This window comes from Eptatretus burgeri, chromosome 12, assembly GCF_056783735.1.
Source record: "Eptatretus burgeri isolate ZD-2024b chromosome 12, Ebu_testis_v1, whole genome shotgun sequence".
NCBI lineage: Eukaryota > Metazoa > Chordata > Myxini > Myxiniformes > Myxinidae > Eptatretus > Eptatretus burgeri.
Window position 1 is genome coordinate 68,969,836 of NC_140972.1, and position 21,439 is coordinate 68,991,274.

General features: G+C 47.4%; 1 protein-coding gene and 1 long non-coding RNA gene across 2 annotated transcripts; both read left to right on the top strand.

Moving 5' to 3' along the window:
* Positions 1-11,620: 11,620 nt before the first annotated feature.
* Positions 11,621-15,836, top strand: LOC147015862 (uncharacterized). Its single transcript, XM_085848443.1, has 3 exons — positions 11,621-11,743; positions 13,828-13,988; positions 15,230-15,836. The coding sequence occupies exons 1-3, from the start codon at positions 11,645-11,647 to the stop codon at positions 15,624-15,626; spliced, it is 657 nt and encodes a 218-aa protein (XP_085704569.1). The 5' UTR covers positions 11,621-11,644; the 3' UTR covers positions 15,627-15,836.
* Positions 15,837-17,636: 1,800 nt separating this feature from the next.
* Positions 17,637-19,751, top strand: LOC147015863 (uncharacterized). The gene is made up of 3 exons (XR_015050130.1): positions 17,637-17,691; positions 18,318-18,481; positions 19,232-19,751. It is a non-coding gene; the product is annotated as an uncharacterized LOC147015863 (long non-coding RNA).
* The last annotated feature ends 1,688 nt before the right edge of the window (positions 19,752-21,439 follow it).

Sequence of the window (21,439 nt, forward strand, 5' to 3'; positions counted from 1 at the left end):
CCGGGAGCGAAGGGGCACCGCAGCAGGACCCCAGTGACCTGGAGATCGGCCTGCAACCGGGGCCTGACGATGCCGGCGAGCCGGAGCGGGAGATGCAACCACGGTTGAGTCTGTTTTCCGTTGGTTCGGAGATGACGACGCCTTTCACGGTTGAGGTTGAAGTGAATGGCCAACCGACTGTGTTTTGCGTGGATACCGGGGCGGCAGTGTCGGTCATGGATGAGCGGGCGGATCGTGGTCTTCGCGGTATTCGCCTGGTCAAGACGGCCTTGTCGTTATACACGTACACCGGTGAGGAGATTGCACCGCTTGCGAGGGCCGACGTCTCAGTGCGCTACCGAGATCGACGCGCCCGGCTCTCGGTGTTCGTTGTACGAGGGGAGGGGCCCCCCTTTTGGGTCGGGACTGGCTGGCGCACCTCGGACTGGATCTCCGGTTCGTACCTCCAGATGTGCCAGTGCTCTCTTTGAGGCCTTCGTCGAGTCCCGAGGGCGAGGCTCTGGCGGCGGGGGCCGGGTCGATGCAGCGGGAGCGACCGTTCGTTGTTGCCGGCAGCAGTGATGTGCGGTTCGGGAGCGGCGAGAGCCATATCAGCTCTGGCGATGAGTTCCCGCGCTTCGCTCGCGATGAGTTCCCGCGCTTCGGCAGGGTTCGTGAGGCAATGCGCGTCGGTGTTGTGCAGGCAGCTTCAACAGGTGGCGGTGAGCCCGTGGCGTTAAAGGGAGTCGCGAGTCACAACATCGAGTCGGCAACCAAGAAGCGGACTCGTAATGTGGGTTGTGGGTTGTTGTTCATGGCATATGTGTTTTTCCTTGCTCTAGTGATGCAGTTTAACGTTGTTGAAATAAATGCCAGCAGTTCTCGTGTGAAAGTGGATTTGGCGGAGATCAGTCAATGGGAGTTGTATTATGATCAATGTGATGTGGGGGCTTCAGGAGCGGTGGTGGCGAATAAAAAGGTTGGGTTGGCCTTCCATTGTCCCGGGCCGCAGGTAGTTGCTTTGTCATGTGCTGTGATTTTATCAGAAAAGCGCGCTGTACGGAAAAATGAGTTTGCAATGCTTCGAATAATGTTTGTAGTGATTTATAACGAGCCTATGATTGCAGTGTGGTTTAAATGGAGTTGCTCCCGTCTAGCTGCCGTGTGGGTCTCGGAGGTCGACTCGGAACCAAGACTGGTGCCCTGGTCGGCGTTACCCCCACCTCTGGTTGCGAGCGCAGCTCTCTGTGTTCGCTCAAGGCCGTTTGGACGGGCGTTGGCATCTCAACTGATTGTGGTGCGTGAGTTGTTTTGGAGCATTGAATGCGTGCAGCCAGCGGCGCTGTTCAGTGCCCCCGGCCAAGGTCGATCAAGGCTGGCGCCACGGCTTCCAGATAGCGGGCTTCCGGCCTCGGAATGTTTATCTACGTCGGGTCTGCCTGGGGGGAGTGGGCCGGAGGCGTTTGATGGTGCCGGGGGAGGTTGGCTCGAAAGGGCGTCACGACCTCGGCGAGGGCCATGTCAGCATGGGCCGCCTGGGGGCGTTTTGCTGCGTAGTGCTGCTGTGCTTCTCATTTGCTGCTTCATATCGGTAACGCGGTCAGAGTGTGGTGGGTGCTTTGTGCACCTCCGTCTTTGGAACCTGGCCTTTACTGCTCCACTCGCTCGCATCGACACATTATATGATGTGGTGTGCTGTTATACTTCGCTATTTTCATTTTATTTTCATGATTATTATACGGAGTTCTTCGTGTTCTGTATGCTTCTTATAATGGTAATCATTTAATAATCATAGTTTTAGGGGGGAGGAGTGTGGTGGAGTCTGCGGGCCTACGGGGAAGGGCATGGTGATGATGCGTGATGGGCGTGATGATGGGAGGAGTGGTCGTGGTGGTCAGTGTATCGGCAAGGGATATGAGGTGTGCGCGCCGCCTGAGGCGTCGTAGTAATGCTGGAGTCGCCCGGCTCGGGAGTGTGCCGAATACGGAATAAAGGGGAGCCGCGGGCACAGTACGCCCGCGCTCGCACTTGTGCAACACAGCCCGGCTCGACTGTTCCTCCGCATCGTGTCTGCCTGCTAAGCATCTCCCATTTCAGTACATTACAAGCCTGACCTTGCTTTTTCAGAATGTTCTCAACCTCTGAAATTATTTCCTCATTATTTGTAGCATCTTACAACTGTGGCAGTTCATCAGCACAGGAATCCTCAATATAATGTCTCTCACCTGATGAAATGGAGAGTCATGAGAGCCTTGACGCTGCAATCCCACAAAAAGTAGCCACAACCTTTCCAGATGACACTTCAATGTTGTTGTGCTTCCAGGGAGGTAAGACGAGCAACAAGGGTTCATCGCACAATCGGGGCCGGATTCAGTCACATGCCAGACAGGCCATGGCCTCGGGCACCATCTGAAGGGCCCCACACCTAGGGCTTTTGGATGAAGCCTTCACCAATCTCTACAAAACTGAATGTGAATAGACAAATAGGGCATTGGATATGGCCTTCAACATTTAAAATGGCCGAGGGCCCCACAACGTCTTAATCCGGCCGTCGGCACAATGTGTGCTTACACGGCATGCTCTGCTATTTGGTCTCAAGATCAAAGCAGTGAACCCATAACTCTTCCTGAATCACAATCGTGTTCATGACGCCCTCGACGTTTGTTTTAAACTGTTTAAAATTTTCCCTGGAGGTCAAATCACTCTCTCTTCAAATCAGCAGTCAATATCCTGGGAACCCATCTCACTGAGAACTTTCACATGATGGATAAAATTCTAGTATCCAGATCTGATTCTCGGTGAGGATGGACTGCCCTGACCCAGTGATTGGACTCGGTCTCACCAACGTTCCTGTTCATCTTGCGTTGTTGGTCAAAAGCTGTGGAATGTATCAACTTCTTCGAGTGTGGTTGCCTCTTTGGGACATCATTATCTTGGCTCAGACTCAGTGCCGTTTCTTTCTCAAAGAAATTTAGTTGCCCAGTTGTTATTTTTCAGTGGCGCATGAAGGGACATCATCTCCCAGTGTGAACGCCACGTCCTCATGAATTCCCTTTGGACCTTTCTTATAGAGTTATTTGACTTATTGCTCTGATTTCAGTCCTTTCATTTGACCAACTCATAGTTAGACTTCTGTTCAGAGGTCTTGCGAAAATAAACAAAAGGTTGTTTATAAATAAATAAAAACAAGAGTGCATCGATCGACGATCGATATTTATTGGGTCTGAACAAATCATAAAATGAGTCAAGCTGGAGACTTTCTGAATGGCCGTCAACATGCTTCTCATTGGCTCCCTCTATCATTTCATTTTCATTGTTCCTTCCACAACCTCTCTTTCGTAATCCTTCCTATCTCATCATATGTCCAGTCCATGCTCGGTGTTATCTTTATGGCCTTCAACAGTGTTATCTTCATCCAACACCTCCATCTTTTCATCTCCAACTCCCTTTCATGATATCAACCATCCTTCATAACCTTTCTCCCAAAATGTTCAGCAAATCTTTATGAATATTTTATTATGATTGAATTGAATAAATGTTCTATTTCTGTTTATACAAATTAATCAATAAAAACCATCTGTGGTAAAAATCTCCTTGTGAAGAAAATGAAATCTCATCAAATGGACACAACACAAAATGTACTGGGGGAATCGTCCACTCGTTCAGTCCTTCTTCATTCATATGCAGCACAAAGTTGTGGGGTAGCATCATTGGCTGACGGCATAACTATGTCAGTGATGCAATGCCCTATGCTGGTTCGGGCAGGATTTGGAATTTGTTCATGGTGCTGATGATGGCTCACCTCGTCTTCACAAAGGACACTTTGGGATCTTCAACGTCCACCAACTAATGCTGGCAGGTGGGATGCTCAGCTTAATGTCCAACCAAGGGTGGGTACACACATTGATGAATCACTGTGCCTGTCAAACACCGGGATGACAGTTTATATCTTGGTCAGGGTTCGAACCCAGGCGAGGCAGCTGAGAGAGCATGTGTGTCTCTCGAACCAATCCTGTCTGTGTGTGTGGAGTGTGCGTAGGCGGCTGTGTGAGTGGTGTTGGGAGGCGGCCATAGCATGTGGAGGCGGCCATAGCATGTGGAGGCGGCCATAGCATGTGGAGGCGGCCATAACATTTCTCCAATGTGAAAGTTTCACACTATTTTCAATATTAACTCACCAAAACCATGCTCCGCGCAAAGTTTCTTCAGTGAGGGATCTTTGGGACGTCAATATATCCAGTGTTCACAATGTGATTTATAGAATTTCTTGATATACAATGTTTCTTCTTCCATTTTTTGTGTCAAATGCACCTTCTGAGGTAGTCAGCATATACAGAAGAGGGTTTTACATTGCAGACGCTGTTTTCTAGGAGTGGTATTCCGCCTCTCAGAGGTGACGTTCTGTCGACGACAGACGTAATGACGTCAACGAATGACCGATGATGTCATGACGTCATTACGCCTCTCAGTGGTGTCATCACACGTCGCCAAGCAAACAAATGTGAACATGAGAAAATCGCCAAAATTCCCAGACCTGTCCATCTGGCGCGATCTCACATCACCTATGCTGCACATTAGACCACAGAGCACCCGCATGCCGAAAGTGGCAACAATCCGTCCGGCAGTTTCGGAGGAGATACGTCCACAAAATATGGCTTAGCGTATTAATATAATAACTAGCCGAAACCCCGTCACAGACGGATTCCGTTCATTCAACCACCCTCACCAGCTCACCCATACTCGAGGGACATTGACTGGACAGGGCGTGCTTGCCCCGCCGACTCATCCCCCGCCCCTGCCCCATCCCCCCCGCCTTCAATTTGCTTACCCCCGCCCAAAAATTTAATTACCCCGGCCCCGCCTCCGCCTCTTCACTCCCCGCACACACACACACTGGTCTCTTGATTCCCCGCCCCACTTGCCCCCGGGACCCCGCCCCCCTGTCCACCCCCTCACATTCAACCCTGCTTAATTCACCCCAGGTCCCGCCCACTCATCCCCGCCCATTTCCCGCTTTAAATTTGCTTACCCCCGCCAAAAAATTTGCTTCCCTTGCCCCCCCCGCCTCTTCACTCCTCGCCCCCCTCTCAACGAAAAGTGTTTATTCCTCTTCAGAGTTAAAAGTTGACTTTTGCCACGATGTGCGATGCACTCTTCCAGGTACGAAGTTTCTTTCAGTGCAGGTCACAATACTGAGAAAAACGTGACGCGACCGCGAGGAGGAGCACAAAATTGGTCCTTCAGTATTAATATTGTTGCGGATTCGCGCCCGCCGGCGTGCGGACGGCCACGTAACTCGAATCGCGGCACGTCGCCCACCGGACGGACAATCCACTCGTGACCCTCTCGGACTAACGCCGGGAACTAGTCACGGGTGGACCTTTCGGTCTCACCACGATCGTGCCAATCGGCCCCCGCGTGGGATAGGGTTGCTCGCCAAATTCGACCTACCTAAGTACCCACACGGAGGGTAGACCGGGCGATCGCACCTCGACGCAGGTCGACTTCGGACACGGGCCACTTTAAGCGACCCGTTCCGTACTATCGGGATAACCGAGCGGTGTTATTCGTCGGCCTCGACGGTTCGATTAATTATCGGGCGTTTTAGCCCACGACCAACCCTTTACGTGAAGCAAGATGGAGATTCAATGAAAGAAAAGACGAAGCGAAGCGGGAAAACAGTTCAACATAACTCACATTTATTTCGCGATGAACAGGAAGCACACATATACAATTACACCAAAAGCACATGTAAAAGGAGAAGAAACACAATATTACACAAAAAGCAAATATAAAAGAGAAACAATGCAGAGCTATCCGACTACCGAGCACACGGCAACACATACAATTTTACTTCACAGACGGCGCCGACAACACAGATACCCAAAGCAAAAGAAAAAGAACCACCCTCCAGGATGAGGGGGGTAGACGGGCCTGGGGCCGAGACCGTGTCGGGCCTACCCGTCTGATGATGAGACGCAGAGCGGCGGTGGCGTCTCAACTCCGCGGGCCTCGCGGACAGTGTCTGGTAGGGGGTGGGAAAGGGGCCCCCGTGTCGCACTATCTCAGCGCGGGGGGGGGAACAGGAGGGGGTTGTTGATGCTCGGGGGATGGCGGATATCACCCTGTCTCGGGTCCCGCGACGAGCGTCTCCTCCTCGACCTCGGTCGCGTTGCTGGCCTCTCCCTCTGCAGCTCCCGGCACCGACGCGAGCACCCCCTCGTCCGCCTTCGCCGCCGCCACCTCTCCACAGCTCCGTCTAATCGCCCTCTCCGTCTCCTCTCTTGGCTCGTCCCAACTCTTCACTCTTGACTTCTCCCCTCCGAACTCACAACTGCCAACTGAACTCAACTTGTCTGACGAATGCAGCCGTTTATATAAGCCCCGTGGCTTCGCTCCTTCACCTTTGACCCTCTGCCTCCGACCCTTCACCTCTCTAACTGGCTCCCCATTGGACCGAGGAAAAGTGGGCGTGAATGCTTTTTGATCCATGAATTTGCATATCGCGACCTCACTCCAACGCCCTGGAGGCGGGGCCAAATCGCCCCACGCTCTCCGATAGGACGGAACAGAAGTGGGCGTGAGTCGTTTTTGATCCGTTTTTCTTCGGAAAGTCTGTGATGTCTCTGAACACGCTGCTCGGTGCGCGCCCGCACGAGTCCAGCATCGGCGCCCACAAGTGGCGTGGGAATGACGGTGATGCGATGGTGGCGAGTTGTGACAGTAAAGGTCGTGGCTGTTGTTGTGAAGCGGCGTTGTGGTTGGTGGTTGTTGTTGTGAAGCGGCGTTGTGGTTGATGGTTGTTGTGAAGCGGCGTTGTGGTTGGTGGTTGTTGAGCGGCGTTGTGGATGGTGGTTGTTGTTGTGAAGCGGCGTTGTGGTTGGTGGTTGTTGTTGTGATGGCTGTTGAGACGTGGTTGGTGGTGGTAGTAATGGCGGCTGGTCCAAAATAAAGATAGTAAAAGAAAAACGGCTATCCTGAAGAGTCGCAGCCCGACTGAATGACATTTATTCCCTCGAAACAACGGGTTGGGCCTAACTACACATATACTTACAGAGATATCTCACCTAAGGGACCTGAATGGTGGTTTGCGAATTTGGTCAACCACAACAATATATAGAAGATACAATGTTTCTTGTTACATTTTTTTTTGTGTCAAATTCACATTCTGAGGAAGTCAGCTTGTGCAGAAGAGGGTTTTGCATTGCAGACGCAATTTTCGAGGAGTGGAATTACACCTCTCAGCAGTGACGGTCTGTCGACGACAGACGTAATGACGTCAGCGAATGACCGATGATGTCATGATGTCCTGACGCCTCTCAGCGGTGACGTCACACGTCGCCATGTAAACGAATGAAAAATGAAAAGTGTTTATTCTGCTTCAGAGTTGAAGTTTGACTGTTGGCACGATGTGCGATGCACTCTTACTGGTATGAAGTTTCTTTCAGTCCAGGTCACAGTACCGAGAAAAACGTGACGCGACCGCGAGAAGGAGCACAAAATTGGTCCTTCAGTATTCATATTCAGTATAGATGGTTCAAGTACATCTTTAGTTCAGCAAAACTTTTTAAATCACCTCTGAACACACCTAACTTCCTTTGATAACCAGAATACCCTAAATAACCAAAACGACAATATCTGCATCAGCGGAGGTTTCAACTCCACTCTCGAAGCCCGATGAGGCAGGAACAGCACTGAATCCCTTGTTGCCTCCACAACACCCCTCGTAAGGTTTTAAAAAACAACTGAATTACAAACACATGTGGTGGTTACAACACCCTTCAACGATACAATACTCATGGTGTCGTTACATTGAAAGTAATATAGCACTTGCTCACTTGGACAACTTTCATGGTAATCCTTGACTTTCACGTTTCACTCTGTCATCGATGATCTGCCCAACTGGGTTTTCAGACCAAAATACAACAGTTGTGACAATTTCCACCAACAATGGTGGGATAAAGCTGAAATGCACATTAGACTCTTCCATCATCAATATTGTGCAGATGGTGTTTAAAACGAACAAACAAACGTAACCTTGCTTGAAAATTAAATCCTGCAACTACAGGAACAGTTCCATGGAACGAACAATGCAGGTTCCCCAAAATTAAGGTGGCAAATTCATGGTGTAAAGACACCTTTCCTCAATTCTTTCCTCGATACCCAGACTTGGTGGTCTGGTGTAATGTTGAGACCATCTGCTCTGAGTCTGATCGGTCAGTGGTTCAAACTCCAGCTGAGTCATACCAAAAACTTTTAAAATGGTGTGTGCTGCTTCCTTGCTTGAGGTTCAGCTTTTGAAAGGATAGAGCAAGGACAGTCCCTTATTTTTGGCATCCTTGGAGAGGAGGAAATTCCTCTCATCAAGAAACAAAATCTCATCAGCTTGTTCTGGTTACCTCAATTCATACATCAATACACCAATAACTCTTCTATAATTTTTTGAAATATTGTGCTGCACTGTGTATCTTTTTTGGCCACATCTCTCAGTGGTGAAGAATCACGAGAGAAATTAAAAATAATTCTCGTATCCGGATCCAGAACCGCATCTTCACTAAGATGCAATCATTTCGTACTTGTCACACACCGAACCTGTTCACCAAGTTTCGTCCGAATCCATCCATAACTCTGAGATATATTGCTCAAAGACAAACAAACAGACAGACACGGATGAAAACATAACCTCTGTCCACCAAAGGTGGCAGAGCACAGAGTACTAAGGAATCTAGTGTGTGTCAAAGTGCCAAAGTGTCAGGTCAGGTCATCTATGGGTGAATGCACCGGAGCAGCTCGTTGCTGCATCCACTTTGCTGTGTCCACCTCTGTCTGGCCATCCCCCAAGCAGATGACTGGCCCATCATCATCTCGTTTGAGAAACAACTCATGTTTTAAAGTTTCATGGCCGATATCACAGTATGGATTTTGGCCGGTGGAGTGTGCGAGGTCTGTGGCTGAGCGGTTGCTCGTGTTGAGGTGGAGCGACACCACCTGGCAAAGTTTTTCAAATTTTCCACAATTTCTGCACTGTTGTCACTGGGCAGGGCACTTTGTAGCTCTGGAGTCGTGCCTGGTGGACCACAGTTGCTGTAATGCAGTGTGGACCATGTGGGGTGTTGCTGCGTATTTTGTGCTGCGAAATCTGTTCCCGTTGGTGTGAGTTTGCCGAATTCCCTGAACTGTCGTCTGAAGTTGTAACAGGTGAGATTTTTCTGGTAATTTATTGTGCACTGTGGAAAGCTGCTTCCATTTGACTGGCTATCTTGATGGCCTGAGTCAACGTTAGGTCGTCACATTCGAGCAAGTCTCTCCTCACTTCTGCACTTCATGTTTTCTCAGTCAGCTGATCTCAAATCATCTCATCGTGCAGTGTTCAAAACTTACAATGAAGTGGTAATTCTCTCAATGCAGACAAATATTTGGAGAAATGATCACCAGGCCACTGGCCCTGTTGTCGGAATTTGAATCGTCGAATGAGGGCGCTCTGAGTGGCTGCAAAATGTGAAGCAAGTGTGGTGGTGGGTTCAGAGAAGGTGGACGCAGGGTCCAGCGTTAAGGAAACTTTGTGGACACAGGGCCCCACAAACTTGGGCTCAGTTATAGCTTCCTTCCAAGAAAAGAACCTGATATTAAGAAATTGTGCAGAGTTGTTGGAGGAAACTTTCAATGGAGTCCCTTTAGAAGTCCTGAAGCGAATTCAAAACTGCAAATGCAAGAAACACTCCAGTGCTTATCCTCAACAACTAAAACTATTTTCCTTGACACTGCAGTTCAACTCAGCAAAGGCATATCACAATGTGAGAGAGACATTTATCATGGCCATGCCCCATCGTCGTCAAATCAGGTCGTGGTACAGTGGTGTAAATGGAGATCCTGGCTTCACAAAATCAGCATTTCTTGCCCTTCAAGCACAGACCAAGGACAACATGTCTATTTATCTACATTTTCAATAATGGCGACTGCTAATTTGCATATTAATGAGATAAATTTAAATGATATTAAATTTTAAGTTTGTTTATCATGACCAGTGACCCTAAAAACATGGGTGTGGACACCTCACCAGGCTATTTGGATGCTTACTTTTGGAGATATAAAGAAAAATAGAAATTTTGAAAATGGCCACCACTAATTTGCATTTTTATGGGTTTCTCCAAAAATGCTCAAGGGTGCCAGAGTGGCATCAATTGGAATATTCATTCAGATGGTCTGATGATCAAAAAATGCAGAAAAACATTGTGCGGACCCCAATGCATGCTTTTCTGGCCAACGCTCGGACTATTGCGCCAGGGCCCAGATAAGCGACAGGTAAAGTGGTCCAATTTTGAATGATGTGGCGGTTATGTGGTGCCGTGTTTTTGATAATGGTTTGCGTTTGGGTCCGCATTAAACTTCTCCAGTTTGAAGATCTTGTCCATGGTCGATTGAAGCAATCGAAGGAATCAAGCGAATTAAATTGAAATGAATGAGAGAGAGAGAGAATGAGAGGGAGAGAGAGAATGAGAGGGAGAGAGAGAGAGAGAGAGAGAGAGAATGAGAGGGAGAGAATGAGAGGGAGAGAGAGAGAGAGAGAGAGAGAGAGAGAATGAGAGGGAGAGAGAGAGAGAGAGAGAGAGAATGAGAATGAGAGGGAGAGAGAGAGAGAGAGAGAGAGAGAGAGAGAGAATGAGAATGAGAATGAGAGGGAGAGAGAGAGAGAGAGAGAGAATGAGAGAGAGAGGGAGAGAGAGAGAGAGAGAGAGAGAGAGAGAGAGAGAGAGAGAGAATGAGAGAGAATGAGAGAGAATGAGAGAGAATGAGAGAGAATGAGAGAGAATGAGAGAGAATGAGAGAGAATGAGAGAGAATGAGAGAGAATGAGAGAGAATGAGAGAGAATGAGAGAGAGAGAATGAGAGAGAGAGAATGAGAGAATGAGAGAGAGAGAATGAGAGAATGAGAGAGAGAGAATGAGAGAATGAGAATGAGAGAGAGAGAGAGAGAGAGAGAGAGAGAGAGAGAGAGAGAGAGAATGAGAGAGAGAGAGAATGAGAGAGAGAGAATGAGAGAGAGAGAGAATGAGAGAGAGAGAGAATGAGAGAGAGAGAGAATGAGAGAGAGAGAGAATGAGAGAGAGAGAGAATGAGAGAGAGAGAGAATGAGAGAGAGAGAGAATGAGAGAGAGAGAATGAGAGTGAGAGAGAATGAGAGTGAGAGAGAATGAGAGTGAGAGAGAATGAGAGTGAGAGAGAATGAGAGAGAATGAGAGAGAGAGAGAGAGAGAGAGAGAGAGAGAGAGAGAGAGAGAGAAAGAGAGAGAGCGAGAGCGAGAGAGAGAGACAGAGAGACAGAGTGACAGAGAGACAGAGAGACAGAGAGACAGAGAGACAGAGAGACAGAGAGACAGAGAGACAGAGAGACAGAGAGACAGAGAGAGAGAGAGGGAGAGGGAGAGGGAGAGGGAGAGGGACAGAGAGACAGAGATACAGAGACACAGAGAGACAGAGAGACAGAGAGACAGAGAGAGAGAGAGGCCTCTGGTTTGAATTCGGCTTTCATTTGCTTGATTGAAGCCATCTCCACAAACACAAACAAAAAGGTTAATCAACAATCGACTACAGCCAAGTATAACAATAATTAACCAGCAAACACACAGAGCGAGGTTCACTCTCAACTCTCACCCTTTAAGCCTCAATGGACGACAACGCCGGTCAACGACAAGAACCGAGGGACCGTCCTTTCATCAGAGCAGTTTGTCAGCGATTGCTCCACAAGCAAGTCACACGTCACGTGGTGCGGTTTTGTCTTCTTCTTCTTTAATTCCACCACAGTTTATAAACTTAATTTTGAACATTCAAATGTTGAAATCACAGTGAATCATAATTATCAGGGAATGTTATCTCCACTCGATGAGAGAACCCTCCATCACAAGGCCCTGTTGTACTGGTCCCGCTCTCGATCTTTCTGATCATCTTTGAAGGAAACATTTAGTTTTTTGTTTGTTTTTTAACCGCCAATGAGAATCTGACTACCAGTGACGTCACCCGCTGGTGAAGACCCACCCCGCCAGACTCCGCCCACATGGCACGTCACATCCTGTGACGTGTCTCCATGGATTGCAGATCATTACAGTACCTTGTATATTAACATTACAACAGCCATAACAACCGAAAACAGAACAGGAAGTGAATCGATGACGTTAACCATGCCACATTATTTATTAAAATATCCAGTTTTGTGTAAAATCGCTGGTTTGACATGAACTCATCCTGGGAGTTGATTCTTCATTGTGAGATTCAGTGAGTGTGACGTGTGAGTGTTATTTATAGTTTTGGTTACCATGGTAACATGTGTGTATTTCATTTACCACTCATTTTGGGACTCAAATGGTGTCATGTCAAAAGGTGTGGGACGGTTAACCTGTCGATGACGTCACAGTGGACATTTTACACGATCCGGTTTCTCAACGTCACGTGACATTACTGGACATAGTACGTCCATATAACTTTTTGGGATATCGTGCCAGATATCGTTTTGACCCCATCTCTGAATGGTGAAGAATGATTTAAAAATTAAAATAAATTCTCCATTTCTGTATCCCGATCCGATCAATTCGTTCTCTTCAAACACCAGGAACACTGACGTCACTGAGGTTGTTTGACGTCACAATGACAATTCCAACAATACATAAGGTAGAGACGTATTGTTGAAACGTCAGTTGGAGGATCGACGGACGGCAGAGATGTTGGTTCTTATCGCGCTCTTCGTGCTGGTCGTCGTCGGTGGGACATCGCGACCTCCGCAGCAGGTAAGTGGGGATTGTAAGAGATGACGGACTCGGGAAGGAACTCAACACGAAAGTGGGGATTTGTAAGATACCCTCGGGGAAAGGTACACACAAACTGTCACACGTTGGTACTTTTTCAAGTTGGTAAACCGGATACATTTGTGATTTTACAGGGAACCTGTTTGGGACATTTTCTTTTGTCTTATCCGAGTTTAATTTCATTGTAATCGGATCCATTTATAAAAGCTGTCATCCTTGTGCACCAGATCCAGAATATTCCGTCACAATTAGGACAGCCGGCTTAACGTTCTTTCCCTTCAGAGACCAAATTAAGATGGCTGTCTTGTCCAATGGCAATCTTTGGGAGAAGTCAAAGATTCCTGGAGTAGCGTTTAAAAAGGAGTAGGCCAGTGTGTGTTGGTGCACAGTTTAAATGCCATATTTAATCTTCCTTGTCTGTCCTTTCAATGGTTGCGATCTCTCATTGCCATGAGGATGTGATGAGGAATACAAAAGAGAGTTTATCTTTAGTTAGAAACTGCAGGTTTTGGGTTAACTTTACTCACCAAGCAAAGTTGGAATTTTCCCTTCAAGAAGGTCCTTCATGGTCTAGTCGATGGAGGAATCTTCAGGGGACACTTTACTCATTGGTGGACGTTAAAGATCCCACGGTGTTTCTCACAAAGAGTAGGCGAGTTATCACCAGCATTCTGAACAAATCACAAATTCGTTTCAAACCCTTTTACAAAACTGTTCTTGTCAAACATGGTCACAAAACGAATGTACCCAGTGTGAGTAAAATGACACCTTCATGCTGGAGAGGATTGAAAACGGGATGATGATGATGATGAGGATGATGATGATGAAATGTACCTTGAAAAGTTGGGTCTAACCCCTTATCTTTAACAAATGATAAATTCTCATACATTCCATGACCCGTTGTGTTTGTACTCGAAAAAAAAATTTCACCAACATCTTGTTCTTTGTCACGAAGTTTTGGATTCTGTTAAATAATTGTAAATATATTGTTTAGTTTAATTTGAAATGTAATAAACTTTTCTCCTGTCCCTGCCCTTTTCCATGTCCATAGATTTACCAGAATGAGGCTGCGGATGAACCACCGATCTCCACATTTTGTGATGTGGTCTTCGTCTCCATTGCCATCTTCTTATTTGTGGTGGTGATATCGTTTCGACCATCGTCGTGCTTCAATATTAAGAAGAGGCACAATAAAAAGCCCCACGTTCACTGGCAAGGAACACAAGTGACATTTTCATCAATATTATAATTCCTTCATCCAAGGGGACAAGATCGCTCAGGAATTTTAAACGAATTTACATTTAATTTTCACAAATAACGAGCAGAGTACCCTCCCTCTGGGTGGGTCGAGTTTGAACATTACTTGCTGAAAAAGTGAAGTCTGTGTTTTCAAGAAGACTGTTGATGTTTGTGTGGTGTGTGTTTAAAAGGTTCTCGATGGTTTTCAGGTCTAAAGGGTATGTTCCAATTGAAGTTAGGGTCGAAGGGGTTGAAAGGGTTCAGTTTCTCAGGCTTGTAAAAATGTTCTAACAAGGTTAACTGGTCTAAAGCTCGAAGTTGTCAATTGTGAAATCTGTCTGAAAGGTGTAAAGGGTCCAAATTGTGTGAAGGTCCAAGGGGTCCAAAGGGACTTCAGGGAAGTAAAGGTTTATAAGTTTCTGTGGGGTGAAATGGTTAATGGGTTCCAAAAGGTGAAGGGGTCTAAAAGGTCTTCAAGGGTCATGGGGGTCTTTACGGTTTTGGTGCACTGAGCGATCTTGATGTTCTTTGGGATTTTATCGTTATTTGGGGGTCTGAAAGGTCATGGGGGTCTTCAGGATCTTAAGAATTTTAGGAAAGGTTCCTGTTATTAACAACGCTGACATTTGGTTTGTTCAACATTTTGATAATCCTCATACTCACCTGGAGCATCGGTGTCACTGCCTAAGCAGGATCCTGAGCAAGGGTTACACGAGATGTTTTGCCATTGCCTTCCCAGCAGTAGTTTTGGCAGGAATTTGTAAATTGGCCATACTGCCACCAATAGCGCGCCCACACTTCATTCTCAAACATCACCGTGGGGATCTTTCACGTCCATCAACTGATGGCAGACGGGACACCCAGTTTAACGTACATCGGAGGAACGGCACACACATTGATTATTCACCCAGTCGGTGAAACACTCAGGATGCTAACCCAGGCTAGTGAGACAGCTTCTAGTCAAGTGTGCGTTCCTGGAGGCCATCCTTTCAGCCCAGGTCATATCTTCATGCATTTCTTCCGGTCAAACGTTAAACTTTGCCTGCATGTGGAGCTTTTGAAACGCAGTGTGTGAGAAGGGACCGCTAGAAATGGGAGACAGCCGAACGTGCGACCTTACAAACATATGGACAGACACCACACTTCACATTATATAATAGTTACTGTACTTCATTTTAGCTCAAACTGATAAGTATTGTGTCTGTTTCTTGCAGTTTTGGATGTGGCCGCAAACATTTAAAGAACAAAATTGGAACGAAAGAGCAGCCGTTGCTCGAGGAGGTTCCAAAAACAGAAACAGTGGAGCTGCAGGATGTAAAGGAACAGGATCAGAGGATGATGTTGTGGCAGAGAGAGAATGAAAAACTACAGGAGATGGGGGAAAAGTTGCACCAAAAAGAGGAAGAACTGAAAGAAAGAGAACTGTTCGTTCAGCTTGGAGAGCAAACAGTTCAGGAAAAAGTTGTGCAACAAAAATATGAGGAAGAGGAATGGACGAAAGAGAAAGAAAAGCAGAACGAAATCGAAAAAGAACAGCAGAGGAAAAGCAAGGAAGAGGAAATGAGAAAAAAAGATGAAGAGGAGAAGATAAAAAACATAATGAAGAGCTAAAGAAAAGAAAGACGGCAGAGTGGAGGCAAATAGAGGAGGAAGATCGGAGAGAATTCCAAAAATTTGTGCAATGGAGGGAATCAGTGTATCAGGAGCATACACGTGCATGGCTTGAGATCGAACGAAAAGAGAAAGAGGTTCTCAAGAGTGAGTACATGGTGGAGAAATTACAGAAAGGGATTTCTGAACTCGAGGGAATGGAGCAGGAAAAACGGGTTCAATTCGAAAAAGGAAGATGTTAAAAGAAGGGGAAATAAAACATAGAGAGATTGAGACATGCCGGCAAGAGGAAGAGATTAGAGAACGAGAAAAGGATGTTGAGAAAATGGAGAGAATGTTGAACCAACGAGAAGAGGAGGAGCGTGGTCGGCAAGAGCGATTTTTAGAGACCAAAAAAAGAAAAGAGGAAGAGTTGTTCCGGAGAGAGAAAGAGGTACATCAGCTGGAGCAGGAGATTTATAAGAGGGAAAAAGATGTGTACTCTCGGGAACAAGAGGTTTGGCGAAGTGAGGGGAAGGAGGAAAAACGACGAGAGGAGGAAGAACAGAGACGAGTGGAACCGGAAAACCGGAGACAACGAGAAGAGGAAAACCAGAGATTAAGAGAGGAAGAACAGAGACGAGTAGAACAGGAAAAGCAGAGACGACGAGAACAGGAAGAACAGGAACAACGAGAACAGGAAAAGCAGAAACCACCAGGACAGGAAGAACAGAAACGACTTGAACAGGAACAACTGAGATTAAGTGCAAAAGAAGAAAGACGACTCAAACAGGAAGAACAGAAACGACTGCAACAGGAAGAACAGAGACAAATAGAACAGGAAGAACAGAGAGGACGAGGACAGGAAGAACAGAGACGAGTGGAACAGAAAAAAGAGACAGTAACTGAACAAGAACTCAAAAAACCTTGTCAAAAATCTGACGAGACCAACGAGGAGGCAGAAGCAAATGTTGATGCAGAGGAGGCAGAACATGTGCAAAAGATTGCTGACTGGAAACTGCATCGACAGCAAAAACGGAATGAGAATGTCATTGAGTGGTCTCAAAATTGGAATGAGAAACAACGGGTGAAGCAGCAAGAGAAACAGCTGCTCAAAGAAAAGGAAAAAAAATTCAACAAACAAATGAAGAAGCAAAGACGGGCAGAAAAGAAAAGTACAGAAATTGAACTGAAACCCCATGGTGTTGGTGTGATACAGCAACAACAGAAGCCTCGCCATGATAGCGAGCCACAACAACAGAAGCCTGGTCATGATAACGAACCACAACAACAGAAGCCTCGCCATGATAGCGAGCCACAACAACAGAAGCCTCGCCATGATAGCGAGCCACAACAACAGAAGTCTCGTCATGATAATGAACCACAACAACAGAAGCCTCACCATGATAGCGAGCCACAACAACAGAAGCCTCGCCATGATAGCGAGCCACAACAACAGAAGCCTCGCCATGATAGTGAGCCACAACAACAGAAGCCTTGCCATGATCGCAAGCCACAACAACAGAAGCCTCGCCATGATCGCAAGCCACAACAACAGAAGCCTCGCCATGATAGCAAGCCAGAACAGCAGCAACAGCAAACACAAGATGTTGTTCAAGGGTTCCAGCAGGAACAGAAGCCTCATTCTCATCAAGTGCTGCAACAGCAGCAGAAGCAGCATGGTGTTGAAGGGCCCGGCCATATTCAGGACCTTCAACAGGTAAGCATTCTTACAGGTAAACACTTGATTTGACGAAGAATAAAATCCTCAATTGCAGAGATAATTGTGATTATAATTTTGGTGGGAAAGGTAACTTATTGGCACGGTCATCTCCACGCAGGATAAATCACAAGTATTTTAACTCCCCTTGATTGGATTAGATCAACGAATTGACCTTTTCACTGATTACCTGTTTTATCAGTGATTTTCATTCTGTGCCACATCCTGAACAAGTTATCAAACTGATGAACATATCAATGTATTTAATCTTTCTTATTTTTATTGTTTTTCCAAAGACCCCTCAGAAGAGACGCCCGTTCCCTCCTCCGCCACCATCATACGTCAAACCATCCTACCGGATGGAACGTAAGTTACCAAGCATCTTACCTTACAATACACGTTATCTGAAACTTTGTCTAAATTAGATGTTCCTCACCTCCATCATGCCCCATTTCGTCTGTGCTTCAGAAGTGTTGAAAACAAATCAATATTTTGCTTCACTTGAAGCCAGACAAGCACCAAACAAATATTACAATTGGTGGAAGTCTGGGATGAGTGTCAGTGATTCCACACAGTAGTCATTGTGAACACCTGGATGTTCATTAAAATCAATTGTTTGAAAAATCGAAATTTTTATTAAAACGCACTTTCATTCAGTGATGAAAGACTTGAGCTCTCTTCCATGAAGCACTCCATCATGGTTCACTTCTACGTCATCAGATGAGGTTTCGTTATTTTAATTCGGACAGTAAGTGGGGATTTGTGGGCTCTGTATGAAGCACAGGAATGATGGAACAAATTGCAGAAATTCCCTTGTAAGTGAAATAAAACATGAACTGAAATGTAGAAAATGAGGGAAAGGGAGAAACACAGAGATGGAAAGAGAGAGAGATATTCATTCCAGGGTTGTGATGGAAGGCAGGACAATGATGGAGATGATGATGACAATGCTGTTGAGTGGTTTTGACTTCCTTTTGTTGATGTGTGTGCAGAGGAAGAAGTCATATTTATGGCCGCTGGAGAGGAAGATGCCATGTTTGGCTGTGATTCCCTCATCACTCCTTCATGCAAGCTCTCCAGGAATGCAAAGCGATTCACCAGGCTCATGCAGATGGCTGATTCAAGCTTTTTCAAATGAACAATCTCCAGAACTAAGGTACGGTAAACACTCGATGGACTGATTTCATCACCTGGATCCTTTTTGTGTCCATGTTTGTCAATCTGTCCCTTCCTTGTTCAAAATATCATGATGAGAACTAAATAATTCCAAGTGTCGAGAATCAAGCAGGTGAATCCATCAAGCAGGTGGAGTCTCTCCCTGGTTTATACAATCAATGCCAATCATGAAGGGAACTGCAGATATTAACCCTTGGTGTTCGCTGCTTGACTTCATCACTGTACATCATGTGTGACTTCATCACTGAATATCATGCATGACTTAATTACTGAATATCATGCGTGACGTCATTTCTTTACATCACTTGTGACGTCATCACTGAATATCATGCACGACTTCATCACTGAACATCATGCGTGACGTCATTTCTGTACATCATGTGTGACTTCATTTCTGGACGTCATGCGTGACTTCATCACTGTACATCATGGATGACTTCATTACTGCACATCATGTGTGACTTCATTTCTGTACATCGTGTGTGACTTCATTAATATACATCGTGTGTGATTTCATAACTGTACATCATGTGTGACTTCATCACTGTACATCATGTGTGACTTCATCACTGTACATCATGTGTGACTTCATTACTGGACGTCATGCGTGACTTCATCACTGTACATCATTGATGACTTCATTACTGTACATCGTGTGTGACTTCATTACTGTAATAACAAACACATTTAAACTCGAACGTTGTATTTACATTTCTTCCCCTCCATTTAGCTGCTGCCATCATCTGGATTGACTTCAAATATTCTGCTGAATCATCTCCAGTCTGAACTGTGACCATGGTCTCCTCCACCTCATCGACTCAAGGACTTGGTCAATCAGAAATCCGATTTGTTTTTTTCCCAACATGCTTCACCCCAACCAGATTACCAAACCCACCTGCAGATTCCATGTAAACAACTTCAATCAAGATCTCATTCAAATCCTGTCCTTAAAACATTCATTGTGTAATTATTGAAAAATTCTCTTCTCATAACTTTTCCTGAATAAAGGTTCCTTTCCATGAGCATCTTTCCATGTTTCTCTAACCTTGGTTTCTCATTTCCCTCTCAGATCCAAACCTCCACCCTTCAGTTATTCCAGTTCAACGACGGGTGTTCACTTTCTTGTTTGACCAAAAAAAACATTATTTATTTTCAACATTGTCTCCCTTGAGATAATTGCAGTTCGTCCATCTCTGTTGCATCTTGATCAAGGAGATTAGTAAACAGCCTTGTGGTGGAGTCTGCGGGCCTACGGGGAAGGGCATGGTGATGATGCGTGATGGGCGTGATGATGGGAGGAGTGGTCGTGGTGGTCAGTGTATCGGCAAGGGATATGAGGTGTGCGCGCCGCCTGAGGCGTAGTAGTAATGCTGGAGTCGCCCGGCTCGGGAGTGTGCCGAATACGGAATAAAGGGGAGCCGCGGGCACGGTACGCCCGCGCTCGCACTTGTGCAACACAGCCCGGCTCGACAGTTCCTCCGCATCGTGTCTGCCTGCGAAGCATCTCCCATTTCAGTACATTACAGTTGGCGAACGAGGATCTTCGGATCGGCGTGTGCAGGGCGGCAAATGACCCGTGCGGTTCCAAGCTACGGAGCCAAAGGTCTCGCCAGCACAAGCATGGCAATGGCAGAGGGTCGGTGCACGGCAAACGTACGCGTGCCCGCCTTCGTCGGAATCGACTTCGGCCACGTCGAGTGGGCAACGGCCGCGCTCACTGTTCGTTTTGTCGAGGACACGCGTTTCGGCTCGAACGCGGCGTGGGACGTCGCGCAAGCTCTGGAGAATGTCCGAGGTCTCGATGGTCGGGGCACAGCAGATAGTCTGGGGGTCATCGCGATGGGCCAGGCAAGCACGGCCACGCGCACGGTCTGCGGCGCGGGTCGTGGGTGAGCGTTGCAATGCAATCACTCGGACGGCGGTCTGAGAACTCGAGGTCGTCTACGGTGTGTGGGCCGAGGGTCATCGCCCATTGTTACGGTCATAGATGGCGGTGTGCGAAGCGATCCTTCCGTCCCGGGTCGAAACCTGCTTCCAATTGATCCGGAGATGACAAGATCAGTGGCAGGGGTGGTTGAAGTGATCGAGGCACGGATCGGGTGTCGAATTGAGTCCACTTGTGCTGCCCGCGCATCGCATTCGGCTGTGCCGTGCAAATTCACGACAGAGGAGCGTCCGGCACGGCTCAGAGATCGTTTTATTTCTGGTCTGCGAGACGCAAAGATGGTAGCAGCCAACCTGCGGTTGACCGACATCACATTCGACTCGGCGGTCGCGACTGCTTCATCTGTCGAGCAGACACTCACGGATGTCCGCGCCATTGCTGGCCAGGACGTAATGAGTAGCTCCAGCTGGGGCATGGTGGCTAATCCCGAGCTCCACGCGGTGACCGCACAAGTGCCGCGGGTCGCGCAGCCCGGAGTCCGAGCGATGGCTCAAGTGCCGCAGGTCGCACGCGTGCCTGGCGGTGCGGGGCGAGGGGCACCGCAGCACGGTCGCACCGGGAGCGAAGGGGCACCGCAGCACAGTCGCACCGGGAGCGAAGGGGCACCGCAGCACGATCGCACCGGGAGCGAAGGGGCACCGCAGCAGGACCCCAGTGACCTGGAGATCGGCCTGCAACCGGGGCCTGACGATGCCGGCGAGCCGGAGCGGGAGATGCAACCACGGTTGAGTCTGTTTTCCGTTGGTTCGGAGATGACGACGCCTTTCACGGTTGAGGTCGAAGTGAATGCCCAACCGACTGTGTTTTGCGTGGATACCGGGGCGGCAGTGTCGGTCATGGATGAGCGGGCGGCTCGTGGTCTTCGCGGTATTCGCCTGGTCAAGACGGCCTTGTCGTTATACACGTACACCGGTGAGGCGATTGCACCGCTTGCGAGGGCCAACGTCTCAGTGCGCTACCGAGATCGACGCGCCCGGCTCTCGGTGTTCGTTG